The sequence below is a fragment of the Scatophagus argus genome, chromosome 9, assembly GCF_020382885.2.
Source record: "Scatophagus argus isolate fScaArg1 chromosome 9, fScaArg1.pri, whole genome shotgun sequence".
Lineage (NCBI taxonomy): Eukaryota > Metazoa > Chordata > Actinopteri > Scatophagidae > Scatophagus > Scatophagus argus.
Genome location: NC_058501.1, coordinates 3,666,786 through 3,681,940, shown reverse-complemented (window position 1 = coordinate 3,681,940; position 15,155 = coordinate 3,666,786). Strand labels below are relative to the sequence as shown.

Below are 15,155 nucleotides of genomic sequence, written 5' to 3'. Positions count from 1 at the left end.
ATGACTGGCGACTGAGACTGGAAACTCATTAGGAAACTTGTTACTGAGGTAATAAATTGAGAGAAGTAGCATCAATTTCTCACAGTCAGACTTCTCTCTTCAGACCTGGAAGCTCCTTCCACTTTTACACAATTATGTGACACAATTATGCTGTCTATGGCAGGGATGCCCTGTTGGCCCACCATAAGGTTCAATTTCACCTGCCAGATGTTTCTGAAAAGAAATAAAAATATAAATGTATTCTATACAAGGCTGATAAATCTGTGGCCTAAGATAGAAGTAAACGAATTATTGAGCTCTTGTCAACAGCTTATCAAATAAGGACAGCAGGAGAGTGTGCCACCGTCAGTCTACAACCTCTTCCTCACGATGAAGAAAATGCTCAGTTGTCACCATTATGACAGCAATGATGACACTCTCGCTGGTGTGGACCCTAATTAAAGGCTATGATCACGGAGAGCAGAGCAACACTGGCGCTTACAGCCTCTGACGTCTACCTATGCAAACGCAATGTATGTGCTGCATGTCATATATGCAAATATCATCACAAATGCCTGCTCAATGTGCACGTCTACCTGTTCTTCATGTGATGGATGTGAATGCATAAACGTCTAGTCACCAGTAGAGGTCTGAACATATGTGACGGTTGTTGGTAATGACTCTCGGTTTGTCTTGGAGGCGTCAAAGTTTCTCAGGACTTTGATAACTGCACGTGACGTTATTTTTTAAAGTAGCCTTTATTTTAGTCAAATAAACTTTCCCAGCACACCACTTCTTTGATACGAATTGAGTTGTTAGAGTAGAGGGTAGAAACGTTATTATGTAGCGGAAGAAGACTTCTCATATTTCGCTCCGAGCAGGCTGCGGTCCTCCTTAAACACAGGGGCTTTTACTTTGAAACCAACTTTCCCAGACGCTCGCGTGGAGCTGCGCGTTCCCCAGAGAGGGGCGGCCGGGCTCGAGGCGGCCTGTCGATCACTGTGACGAAGAAAATGACCGTATGAGGGGGTCACCTGTGCAGCATAGGTACCTTTTTAAAGCAGCAGCTTGTGTTTAGCCAACTGTTGAACATTTTTCTTTAGCCAAGTTACCGCGCTGCTGCATCTTCAGGACCACCGGCTGTCCAGTGTTCGTGTGGAGATTCATCAGCTTGCAAGCCCACGGGATGTGTTTGCGATAAATGACTTTAAAGAGACTTCAGTGGACTGCACTCGACCGGGAATGTGAATCATGGTAAGACTGCTAACGCTTCCCTACAGTCTGAAACAAGACGGAACTTTGAAACCCCGAGAAATTTGGGCTCAGCTGTCTGCTGAGTAGGCAGATTGTGGACCTGTTGATGCGAGTTCAGTTCTGAGTCAAACCCCTGAAGGCAATCAGTTGTTCTCGGTGTGAATTTTAGCTTTATTTTCTTTCAGTGTTTATGTCGAAATTAAGCCTGCATGGTAGGTTTAATAGCCAAAGGTACAAAGAATATTGCCTGCAAAAGAGCAGTCTCCTTTAGTGCCTTCACAACAATGTAAATTTACACCATTCTTCATTCAGAATCATACACTGGGACTTAAACTTGGGACTTTTGCTAAAAGTCTCTTGCACCTTCTTAAAAGCCAAAATATACAAAATCAGTCAACGCTGAATCAGCTAATAAACCTGGACAGAGTACAGCTGTTCAAGGCATTTGGTGTGTTGCTTTAGAAAAAAAAGGACATTCCACAGCTGAACAATACAGCTCTGAGTTAGAGCTGAAAGGAAGAGTCCACTAATCGGTTTGTTGATTGGAGGAAGCTGCTAGTGATTAGAAATTTGATTAATCATTGAATTTTTAAAATTAAAACATTTTCTAGTTGGAGCTTTCAATTTTAAACATTGGAAATCTTTGGAACTCTGGGCTTTTTTTAGACTGTTGGTCAGAAACATTTTGAACAAGACTTTACAGACCAAAGGAGCAATTGATTAGTTGACAATTGACATATAAAGTGATGGAAAGTTCAAGCTCATATTATCTTTCACTCTGTGTATCGTATCTGTGGAGTTTAGTCATTTCAGATGTAAAATGTAAGTAGAGGAAAAGACAGATCACATAATGGTAACATAATGGTACAGTATATTTCTGTAGGTACACAAATCGCTGTGTCGCCTGACAGATGCGTTCTGCCAAGTTTTTGTAAAGAGATAAACTTTGAGAAATGCTTGCTTGCCAAGTAAAAACAGCGTTTTCCTATCTGCTGTCGGTTGATCGTCTGTCTTTCAAGCTGTCCCTAAAGTCTCACGTTTCAAATTGGTTCCATATGCAGACAAGCTGCATATGCTGAGGCTCCTGGTTTGAACTGCCACATGGAAACCAAGAAAGAAACTCTTTGCTCATTGTTCTGTTTTCTTCTCTTCTCATATTTATCTATTTAGGACATTTCTGACTACAGCCTCTCCTTCTACTTTTGTTCCTACTGAAGGAATGTATTGGAAATGCAGGGCATACAAATAAGTTGGTTGTTGGTGCACATTAAATTCAGTGAAGGTGGCAGATGGACCCAAATGTAGACGTATCAGTGTTGCTTTTTAATAGAGCTGCATTCATTGCTGGCTTGATTTGTTGGAAGCATAGCTGTCCAGTCCTCTGCAGAGCTGAGGTCTGACTGGTTCCCACATTGGAATTCGGTGCTGGGTACACAGAGCCCTGCAGACCAACAATATAGTCAGTCAGTCTTTGTATGTTAAACACGAGGGACTGCTGCCCTGCTGCTGCTCATTGTGTTCTCAGCTGTGCTTTGCTGTTTCTTTGGTCCATGTCTGTGTGTGGACAGAGACAGAAAAGTAGAGGCTAGACATGCTTTAACTGACTGGAGCGATAGAGCCTTTTTCAGGTGAGCGTGCCCTTTTGAAATTGAGAAGTGTGGTTTGTAGCTCCGGGCTGAGTCAACCAATCGTTCTGTTTTCCCTGTCTCTCTATCTCTCTCTCTCTCTCTCTCACACACACACACACACACACACACACACACACACACACACACACACACACACACTTGTCTCCTTCACTTTTGGGGACATTACATAGACTCCCATTCATTTCCTTGAGGCTTAACCACCACCTAACCATAACAAAAACATTAAACAAACATTCTTAATCCTAACCCTTACTTTAACCTAACTCTCAGTTAGGTTAAGTCAGTCTATTTACATTGTGGGGACTTGCAGTTTGTCCCCTTAAGTAAGACTGGTCCTCACAATGTGACTGTGTAAACAGGTTTCTGTCTCTCTCTCTCTCTCTCTCTCTCTCACACACACACACACACACAGAGAGAGAGAGAGAGAGAGAGCACTCTGCACTCACTCTGAAACAGTCATGAACTCCACTGTCCAAGTATTATCTTTTCGATCGTCCTGCCAAGGGAACTTAATTGAGTACCACACACACATATACTTGATACCTGGACAAACCACACAATTTTAAATTACAGGAAATATCTGCCTCATTACAAACTCAGGTTTCTGACAATAATTAACAGTTTTGCCAAGGCATCACTCTGGTGCCAGATGTTTACCCACTCATAGCCTGTATGTATGTATGTATGTATGTATTCTCCCACCCACCCATGCTGACACACACACACACACACACACACACCCAGGAGGGCAGAACATTTGTTGCTCTGTTGCATTGTGAATTACCCATGAAATCGCAGCTTCTGTCAGCTGAAAATGTGCAGTGTTCTGCCCAATGACTAGAGGGGAAACTTAAAACAAATTTATCTCAAAACCATGACCCTTGTATTTAATCATTCATGAGCTGACCAGCAAGTATCTTTAGTATCTTAATTGGCAGCAGTATCGTAGTCTGTTGCTGCTTTGTGATCTGATACGAAAAGCATTACAATCAGCAACAAGTGACAGGCTCAGCATGACTTGTAGTCCCTATACATCAGAAAAGACTACACGAAGCTTGAGCCAGCATACACAGTGAATAAAAAACCTGTTTGATCTAAATGGATTGCAGTCCTTATAATTAGCTTAAAATTACGACGTGAAATATGACCATATTTGTCATATCAATGCAGTCGGTGTCTTTATATGTACTGAGCCTGGTTTACCATGACCCAGGTTAGAGGCTACATTTGAGTATTTGTTCAGTTCAGACACATTAGTTCTGTCAGCTGTCCGCTCTGTCGAGTCAGAGGTACAGCCTTGGATTACTTCTACAGTTAAAATAAGAAAGCCATACTTCCAAAGAGGTTGTAGTGCATGACAGTGGGCAGGGGGGATTACAGCAGTGCATGGAAATGCATTTTATGGTTAGCTGTGTCGCCCAGTCTCCCTGAGTAAGTTTTGCATGTAAATGCACTGATGCAGCAATAACCTGTTTGCCATGTCTGTTTCTATAAGACCTCATTTACACCTGGTATTAATATGTGCTTGTAGGTCTACAGGAAATGCGCACAGAATGTGTTGCAGTCAGCATGCTATGAGATCATCCAGGCCACATCTAGGGACGAGGGTGGAACAGATTAATCCGTTAACATCCTTTCTGGTCCATTTTTGGTTTATGCATCATGTAATTCATAAAACTCCACTCAGATTTAACCTCAGCTTTAACCTGTTCTAATTAGCCAGAGTCATGAAAGACCTTGTGTCCATATAGCATTAGATAGAGAGAGGCTTTACCAATATGGACATATTAGGTTTGTTGGTCTGTGTGGGTTTAAAACATGTGGGTGGACATTACTCTAAACACCTTATTTCATGTAAATGCATTTCCTATTATATTCCACTGGGTTTAATCCTTGATAAAATATCCCAGTCCAATGTGTAGCGCCTTTTCCTGCTGGCAGCTTCCATGGCAAAGATTAAATAAGTAGAGCCCGTGCAGGAGTGTTTCTTAACACTTGTTTTAGCAATCAGCAGTCTCCCTTTGTCTTATGTATCATAGTAGGTCATTATGAGGTCAAAATGTTGTGAAATGCTAAAAACATACTTTAGTTGCCAAATTTGTATCATGTCACGACATTGTGCTTTTGAGTGTCGAGCTTTTTCTACCAGCAAATAATCAGAAAAAACATTTGGTTCTCTAATCAAGGTTTTGTAGTGTAGAGTTAAGCAGGAGAAAGGATATTATTAGAGGCTATGTGTAAACTGTTCATTTAGCCAATTTACAAAAAGAAGTATGTCATCAAGCTAGGGAAAATAAACTTTCAACTCCCAGTGATTTACTTGGTTGACCCACAAAGACATTTCATCAAAGGCATATAAGCCCTGTGTAGGCCGATATTCTGCTGGCCTTATTGTTTATGATATATGGAAGCAAATAAACCAGTAATAGAATGAATAAAAGAGTAAGCACATTTACAAAAGCAGCAGTCAGTGGGAAGACGCAAACCCATGCTGTCTTACGACCTCTGGCATGAGTGAGTTGCTGCTGTCTGAAGCTTTGTGGAGTTGGCTTTGTAATAAAAACCAGAGAACAGAAGTAGAAATTTCACTGCAGTGAAAGCGACTTCAGAGGCACTTTGCCTCCCACTCAATCTGCGAGTACAACTCCGAGAGGGACACTGTCCATACAGCCATCTGCCGCTCGTCTCTGAGTGGAGGTGGCTCGTGTGCCGTTGAGCAGTCATGATGTGCAGTGTGACTTGTTGTTTAAGTAAACCAGCAGTGGGTGGTGAAAGAGAAAGACAGGCAGAGGTAAGGACAAGGTAAAGATGGGGGTGTTAACAGGGAATAAACAGAATGACACATAAAGACTGGAATAAGTATGGTAACACAGAGGTGTTTATAGTCAGCACTGGTCGTTATAGTGGAGGTGTAATAACAGCTCAGTGCTAAAAGCCATTTGTTTTATGATGCCTGATGGGTTGTGTTGCCATCTCCTCAGAGCAGTTAGACAGGGAGAGGTAGCCTTGTGAAAAATATTTCTGAGCAAGAATATTACACTTTTTCTTTCTTGTCTGCAGTATCTCTGTCTCCCAGCTTGTGTGTGTGTGTGTGTGTGTGTGTGTGTGTGTGTGTGTGTGTGTGTGTGTGTGTGTGTGCATGTGCAGGCAGATTACCCCACAGCTTGTTTGTAAAAATGAAACAACCAGGTTGGTTGCCACGCCATAAAAGTTACATATGTAAGGGTTGTATCTGCAGGTGGTGGCATGACAGTGAAGTACAAAGTCAGAGCCGACGAATGAGAGCAGAAATTGAAAATGTGGGAAGAGACTCAAGGGAGGAGAGGGAAAGGTGCCAAGAGCAGTCAGGCTCTTTACAATCTGCACTCTAAATGCTGAAAAATGAACTGAAAACATTATGAATTGTTGGGAACATACGACATGCGTATTTTTACACATCGCAGCTCCAGTAAATGGCTGATCTTTGTCATGCAACGTTGTTTGTGGTCTGCCTTGCTAGTGGTGAGGCCTATGTCTGTCTGTCTATCTGCACAAAACTTTGGCACAGAACAATTTATCCTGACAATACTGGCCAAATTGTAGTTACCCCTCCGAAATTGCTTAGCAGACGTGGTCAGCAATGATGTTTTCATTTTTTTCTGTGGTGCCACCATCAATTCTAATTTTATTCTTGCACTCAAGAAATATGAAATGCCACAGGCCACATTGCTATGAAATTTACAGAGCACATTTATAGTTCCCATAGGAGGAAACCATTTCCGTTTTGAACATCTCTTGTCCACTGCCACCTTTGTGCCAAAATGTTCAAGTTTGAGAGTCGCATGCCACAGAATGAGTTGTCAAAATAAACTGCAGCCAGTGCTATAAAGTTAAAAAGATGGATCCAAAAGAGGCAGTATTGGCTGTGGTAGCTATGGGTTAGAGATACTGAGTTAATGTACTACAGTATCACAGAACACCTCTCCGGATAATGCACAGAATCACAAACATAATCTCTTCGCATATTCCCTGTTTAATTGTTGTTTTGGATGTGGGGGGTGGAATCAAAAATTGAAGTAAAATTTATAAGCTTTAAGTTAAGTTAAGCCTTAAGTTTTTTTTATTTGTCAGAAGCATGGCTGAGAATGCTGAGGTCGCATCTTCCTTACCCACCCCGCGAGTTTGGGGAGTTTCTCTGCTGCTGACAAAGAAGTAACCTGTATTGGCTACTGTTGAATTTATTTGTTAAATCTGACATTAGCTATAAAGCTATTTTCTTTCAGACGTTTGGTATAAACGGTGAAATCAGTTGAAATAGTTTGTTCAGAAAGCTGCTAAATGTTGGCATTTTGCCTCCTTTTACATACAGTGTGATCTTGTTCAAGTTTTCTGTCTGCTGTAGTCTAAAACCTTCTCAAATTGCTGCAAATTATTGTTAAAGATATCCCAGCCATTTGAATTAATATCAAAAGCATGAATAATGTAAGACTGACCTCTCGGTAACCATGACTGATTTGAACTCTCCCTGCTGTTGGGTGTCAGTGGTAAGCTGAAACATGTCAGTTGCTTGCCGAATATTACTCTACATGGGCAAACCATACCCAATTTTTAAGTAACCCACAGTCTCCAATATCACTATTTTCTTTAAGAAACAGTCAGCTGCAGGTAAGGTGTTATTCACAGAAGGCCTGTAGGAATTTGGCTGTGAAAACAGAGCTACAAATACACTGAATGGCATGGACAGTTAGTAGTTCTGCAATGGTAGAAGTTCCAAAACCCAATAAAGCAGCAGTGGTGACCTCCACAGCCACTGACCCTTTAAAATTTAATACTTTAAGCTCAGGAGAGGGACTGACAACTACAGAAGTTGGATTTCTAGGAGTCTGCTAGTTTTCCTGTTTGAAGAACTGAATGTATGTAGCCTTGATAAGGTTTCTCTGTGTAACCAGAAGAATAAGACAACATTCGGGCTTGAATAAGTGTTGTGTAATTGAGTAACTTTGGTTACGTGAATGTGATTTGCTCACTGCCCAAATTTAATATGTTTCTTGTGTGTCAGCAATTGATAAGATATTGTTATTAATCACTCTTGTTATCTTTTGGCTTTCATTTTTCTCAGCAAATTCTCCCTCTTATGCTGCACCTTTTTGTCTTATGAGAATGGAATGTGCAGTGGGGAACAGATTCAACCACATGTGCACTCCCATCTCAACCATATGGAGCAAGGAATTTTGTGCCACGAAGTAATTACTTTCAGAGCTGTGATCTGATGTCTGGGCTTCATTCTACACACAGGGATGAGGAACATAAAGCACTGCAACCTTTCATTCCTTTGCCAAAGGGAAAACAAACATCAAGTCCGTTCACTCGCAATAAAGCTTTTTAACAAAGCCCCTTCATTTCAAGGTGAGATTGGTTTGGCACTCTGAACAGAAGGAGATGCTTTGTGGCTGCCTTCGATACATATTTTATTATGAGGTAGCTTTTGGAAAATGGGAAACAGTCAAGGGCAGTGGAAAGTGACTCAGATGAACTTTTTTTTTCACAAAGTAGACATGTTTAGAAATAACTTAGAAATCTTCCTCCAAAGAAATAAAGGAGTAAGACAAACTTTAAAATAATTACCATGTCATGCTCGGTTTGCAAAAAAATATTCAAGCTTATATGTGCATGGGTTTCTAGCACAGCTCCAAAGACTTGATATCTGCTTACACTGATGGTATTTTCAAAGGCTGGCTGGTTTCTTATGGATGATCCTTTCCCATTCCTGTAAATTTGTGTAAAACATAATATCTATCCAAGGCATACCCAAACTAAATCGAAAACTGTTCTTGAACCCTCTGGAGTAGAGGATTGGTTTTGATCTCTTTTGAAAGGTTATTCAGGATCAGTCAGAATCACTTTAAGTGCTACTAGCATTGACTTACAGAAGTGTGAACACACTGAATAGGTTTTTATTTTTGCCTGGACATTTTTTTTGAAAACGGAGACCTGCAGATGACCTACAGCTGGGACTTGTTAGCTGGAAAACACAATTGGACCACAGCATTTTGCCTTACCCAGTCCAAGTTCAAATACAAATACCACATGAAATCAGTATTTCACATGTTTTTTAAAGGGTATGTCCAGGCGTTTTCCCAAAAATCTGCCATTTGGAGACCCCAAAGTACCCATTTAAGTAACTAAAGCATGAACACATTATAGTGTTTTATTGCCTTAAATCTAAACTTTGTGCATATAAAAGTCCAAAACAAGTGCTGTAGTGGAAAAACAGTCTTTATAAAAAGAAGCATACAGCAAGCTTTTTTACATTATTTCCTTGTTGTGGTGTTCCAGAGCACATCAAAATGTCCATAGCCCATCAAAATGCATATGGTCACATTGATTGTGCCTGCTGTTGTGATTGTGTTATGAAATGTCAAATCACAAGAATCTTTGCTTTCCAACGATAGTTCACATAAGTACCCTCTTAAATAGTTCTATACATAGTAGGATTGTTATGTATGGAAGTATGAAGTATGGAAGTATCAATGGTTATTCATCACCCCATGTTTAAAACAAGATAATATCTACATTATATGGTGTCAAAAGTGCAGACACTAAAAAAAAGAACAGTAATATTAATAAATAAAAAACTGATCTACCATCAGATTTTCCCTTTTTCTCTACTGTGTGCAGGTTTGTTATCTTAAATCCAGATTTCATAGTGGTGACTTCAGGTTCTAGTATTACAATAATATTTTTCTTGGGTGAATGTAGTGTTTGAACTTTAGTAGTAATTGTGCAAGACTTGGAGATAGACTTCCCAGATATTATATGTAATTGTTTTATGTCCTGATAATCACAGTGAAGTGTTCATGTTTTCAATCTGACATTGTGTTTAATATTGGGAACTGTTGGACAGGGTGCTGTTTGACATAAATAAACATCTATAATTGTTGACAAAGTCCAGGGCTTCTGATTAGCCCTGACTGCTAGACACATTAAGTGTGACTTTAGAATCATTTGTTCATTTTCTACTGGCGTATCTAGTATCTTTCAAGCACAGACATGCTAATGTAGAGTTTTTTTTGTTTTGTTTTTTTTTTTTATTAAAAATTCCTGTCTTGTTAAGCACCAGTGTAAGATCCATTTCCTCGGTGCTGTTTAAATCTCGAATCTGCTTGGTCTTGAGAGGTTTTGTGTCTGCTTCTGTTTTGATGTGTTGAGCCTCTTGTTGACTTAAACTCCTGTCACATGATCCTCCTTTCATATCGTTTTTAAAGGCATATGAAGTAATCCATTGCCTTCATCATTATTTAATGGTGGCCATTAGTACTGGGACTGTTGTGAGCCACTGGCAGTGATCTCATGCCATTTTATGCCAGTACAGAGTCCAGGTTGAAACATGTTTTTTTACAAACAGGACTCTCAGTATTTAGTTGCTTTTGAGAAAAGTATGTTAATCTCTATATTGTTCACTCTGAGGCATAGTGCCGACAGTGAGGTGAGGTGTTTACAGGACTAGTGAGTCACTATAAAGGGATCAATAATCCTAGGCTCACTGCTGCTGTCACTCATGCACTTACACATACTAGCAAATGTTGTATGTATGCTGGCAAATATTCAAATTACAGAGTATGCAACACACACACACACACACACCAGCGCCACCCCTGTTGAGCACATCAGAGTACTTCAGTTGGCCAACTGAATGGCTGTCAGCAGATTGCCAGATTGCCCACTGTCACACATCAGCTTCTCATCTGACATATGATGGCAGGCAGGTCACCATACAGACAGACTAGACACACGCACACACACGCACAGACATTGGCATAAGACAATGGATGACAGCTGCCACCACAAAGGACATGTCTGTATGTCTTTATTTCTTATTCACACAGTCTTCACTGTGTGCTCATATGGTAATGTTTCAGTTTGTTATAAAGAAACTAGCATTCAGTTTTAACCAAACTTTTCTTTTCATCAAGGAAAAAGTCAATCAATTATCAATTATCCTTCCACACCCTGACTCTATAAGCATGGACAATATGCCAGTTTTGCCTCTGCCTTTGGTTGAGTCGTGCTTGTTGTCTTTGTTGCTTGGGTTGGTTAGGTTCAGGCATGAAAACTGATGGTTGTTTAGGGTTCGTGTAAGAATATCAGTCAAACAGATACAGGATATGGCAAGTCATTCTTTCACTGTCCTCGGAAAAGATATATCAAGTATGTTACATCACACGCTGCTTCTGCTTCACAGTAAAAGTTCCTGTGCTGCACAGGCTTACTTGAATACCACTTAAAATATCATTTTTGTTATAGTATTTATTTAAACTCACATTGATTCATTTTTTGTCAGATGGTGACAACTCAAGAAGTTGATGAAAACAACATTAACATATTATTATTATTATTATTAATATTAGTAATAGTAGTATTATTATGGCAACTTTGTCAGTAGCTTTGTGTTATTCAGAGCTGTTTCTGACCACTTTATAAATTTACAAATGTACAAATAAATCTACAATAAATTGATAAAATCCAATCATCTGTTTAGCTATGTTACACTGTCTGTCTCTTTAGCTGTGAAATGCTCCACTATGTTCACCCACTGGATGCTCTCCTAAGAGCAGTAAGACTGAACCAAACAGTAAAGCTCTGAAAAAATGAGCTGAACGATGCTGAGTAGCTGACAGCACTGTCATAATTGATAAACTTGCATGGGTGCATGTCGAAGAAGATTACGAAAGTCTTCATCATTATTCATAGCTGATGACTGACAGTAATGGATTTAGTATGTATCTGTGGGACCCCCACCAAAGGCTTATTGTCATCAATATCACAATCACAAAACTTATGTCTGACCCACGAGAACTTCTTTTGAATTAACGTAAGCATACCCTGCCTGCTACCATGAAAGCTGTGCTAATAGAAGTCAAAGGAAAGACCAAAGGAGGAGGAGGTATGTGTCTCTCCCAGTCTCATTGTCCCAGCAGATGTTCCAGGTTTCATCCTCAGCTTTCTCATTATCAGGGTCACAGCTAACCACAGGATAGTGGAGTTCAAGGAAACAGGTTCTTAGTATCCTAAGGGCTCTTCATTACTTGAGGATTAGTTTTCACCCATGAGAAGTACCTGGAAGAAAACAGTCATATACTGTCGTCTGTGAAAGTTAATCCCCGATGACATCATTTGGGTCATTTTAGGCTGGAGACAAATTAGGGATGGGCAACATAGCCTAAAATAATACAGTGATATTTCAAAGTGTGTCTGTGGTGATGAAACTTGACGGTATGAAATGCTCACACACTGACATGAGTGTTTACCAGCTTGGCCCACACTTTTTCAGCCACACTAGCAAGCATGACTCTTGGGGAAGTAATGTTCATCTGTCAGACAGTTTGTTGGTTGGTCAACTGTTTTGATCCAGACTGAAATATCTTAACAACTGTTGTTGTTTAGATTGCCATGAAATTTGCTACATACATTAACGGGAACATTAACTATGGACTTGATTTATGGTTGATCACGCAACACTTCCTGCATCATTTTCAGTGTTCATGTACATATATCATATATATATATATATATATATATATATATATATATATATATATATATATATATATATATATTTAGCTTATTTACCATAGGCTGTGAGTGAGCAGCACATTCCCCCTACTCCCTATGGTGGGTAAATAAAAGCAAACACTGCAGATTTTTTGCCTTGGAACAAAAAATATTTTGACTTGGTAAATGTCTGCTTTAAGTCAGCCTGATGAAGGCAGTTTGGCTGGCCACTGTCCTCTGAGCTCCATAGGAGCTGTTGCTGCTGCCAGATGGCTTCTTCGGTGGACGCTAAATGCATATTGGAGTTGTTGTTGAATGAAAACTATTATGTCCATGGCGAAGTTAGTAGAATACTCAGTCTCACTGCATGACAAAATGTGATTATGCCCGCGACACGAAAGGTGTCAAATGACTTCTGTCATCATTAGGTCAAGGCAAATTTGTCCAGTTGTTTGATTTATGAACAAAACTAATGCCATTCCAATTTTTTCACAAACAGTAAATAAAATAGTATGTTAATATGGTGAAAAGTAATACCTGTAGAAAAATGTACCACTTTTAGAAGACGTAATCCATTTCCAAAGATTTCTCGTCATTAGATATGTTTAGCCTTTCTCGTGAAGAACATCCCTCACTGAATTTAATCCATGACAGATTTCACCTTTGTAATTTGATGCTGTCAGTTGCATCCGACAGATGCTTTTGAGAAGAGAAAGTTGCTGACTTGAGAGCAGGACAGAGGACTGCTCACGTTTCACTGTACAGGAAGAGCAGAGTAACGTTTCTTTCTTTAGAAGGGTCACTGTAGAAGTCATTAGGTGGACTCTTATTCACAGGACAGTATTGACTGACGGCACTGAAATAAAAATCAGTGTACATGGTGATATCTAGGAGCACATACAGGATGGAGTCCATACTGAATGTTTTCATACCATCTGAATACCGCATTTGCTTGTCTGCACATTTAAGTGCTTACATGCATCATTTCCAGCTGTGTGACCGTTCACTCCTTTGACTGCGTGCTTTTGTCATATTGGTTCATGGTACTTCAGTTTTTCTACAGACTATTGATATATCCATCTGCTTCGGCCATGTTAGCCCTTGGTCTATTAAATTATTGCAGACCTGCTCCCTTTCTTCTCAGCACCTTACATATATTAATATCTTGTATTTATGCTTGAATTTTATCGCTCCAATTTCAAAATCTATTTACAGTCTGACCTTGGGATGCATTGTGCCTGTCACACCAATCACTGCATGCATGGCGTAAAAGTGAATGTTAAGGTGGATCAAAATGGCAGTTCAGTGCAAATTATTTGGGATTTTTTTTGAATGGTGCTTTGACCTTTGAACTACTACTTTATGGAATCACACAGCAACTGCATAGATCTATAGCTCTATATGTGACATTCCTTCTCTGCACAGTATATAGTTTGTGAAATTACATGCAAAAAATGTGATAAAAAAATGTGATGACGCATGACTGAATACATTGGAACGTTATTCATACCCCATTTGTTGGTATCACGCTGAGTGAGCAGTAATTTACATATGTGTCAAAATGTGAACGCACCGACACAAGGACATTTTTAGATTCAGTGTGACTTACACTTTGCGATGACATCATATCCATCATGAATTCACACCCACCAATTAGAAGTCAGAGACAAGTATGAAAATGATGCAGTTTTCTGTTCATTCAAGGATGCACAGCAAACAGGAAATGACAACAGCTGATTCAGGATACTTTTAATGGTGCCAGTTTGCCATCAACATAAGATTAAAAAAACGGGCTTGAGTTGGAGCCCACAACTAACTGACATTATTCTACCTTTTTTTATTCCGTTTTCTTCCCTTTAAGTCTTCTGCTTCAATTAACTTAAACCCTGCAGCACAGGTACTGCCTTCGCCTTCTGTACTGCAAAGCTGAAATTGAAAATACAGTCATTCTAAAATTAAGTAAGACAAAATCTTTCATCCTCGTCTCCTCTTCCTATGGCTGCAGTGCTCTTGTTATGTTCCATGTAGAAATATTGAATGGTATCAGACAGCGATCTCTCTGGATAGCTCAGCTCATTTATTTTTCCTCTTTCATGTGTTGTCGTCATCTTCAGACTGAAGCAGAACAGGAATTGAGCAGTTGCTGAATGAATTCTACATCTTGGTACATCAGTTTGCTTTTGTTACATTGCTTTTGCATTTCTTTTATCTTTGTTACATCCTTGCATCCTGTGCTCTTCTCTCTGTGTGTGTGTGTGTGTGTGTGAGAGAGAGAGAGAGAGAGAGAGAGGATCTGACTGGTTTGATTAAGGTTTGCTCTCAGCTGACAGGCTAGTGTTGACAGCTGAGACACACACACGCACACACACACACACACACACACACACACACACACACACAGTCCTTCTCTCCCTCTGCATCCTGAAGCTGCTTAGTTGTTTCGATGTGCTTTTGCCCTCCTTTGCTTTTCATTTTTTCATTCTTTCCTTCTTTTTCATTGTCTTTTCAACAATCTGAAAAAATAGTATTTCTTTTCCTGTTGGTTGAGACAAAGTAAATGGAATACAAGCCTTTTTTTTAATTTTAAGAAAAACAACATACCGTACATACTGTGCATTTCCTTCTTTTCTCCGAGTTTTCGCATTCTCTTTTTTTCCTGATAAATCTGTGAAGTCAACTTTCAATCTCACTTACGTGTTTAGGTGAAGTCTGAAATGTTTGATTCACACTGAAATGAAAAAA

At 39.7% G+C, this 15,155-nt stretch overlaps 1 protein-coding gene across 3 annotated transcripts in view; it reads left to right on the top strand.

Moving 5' to 3' along the window:
- Window positions 1–630: 630 nt before the first annotated feature.
- gask1a (golgi associated kinase 1A) overlaps window positions 631–15,155 on the top strand; it is a 38,618-nt gene continuing 24,093 nt past the window's right edge. For 2 of the 3 annotated variants that reach the window (XM_046400115.1, XM_046400114.1), the window contains exon 1: window positions 633–1,233. In XM_046400115.1, the coding sequence (XP_046256071.1) occupies window positions 1,231–1,233 (3 nt within the window). In that variant the 5' untranslated portion in view covers window positions 633–1,230. Of the gene's footprint in view, window positions 1,234–15,155 lie in introns of all 3 variants that reach the window. The other variant, XR_006844362.1, reaches the window with a different exon arrangement.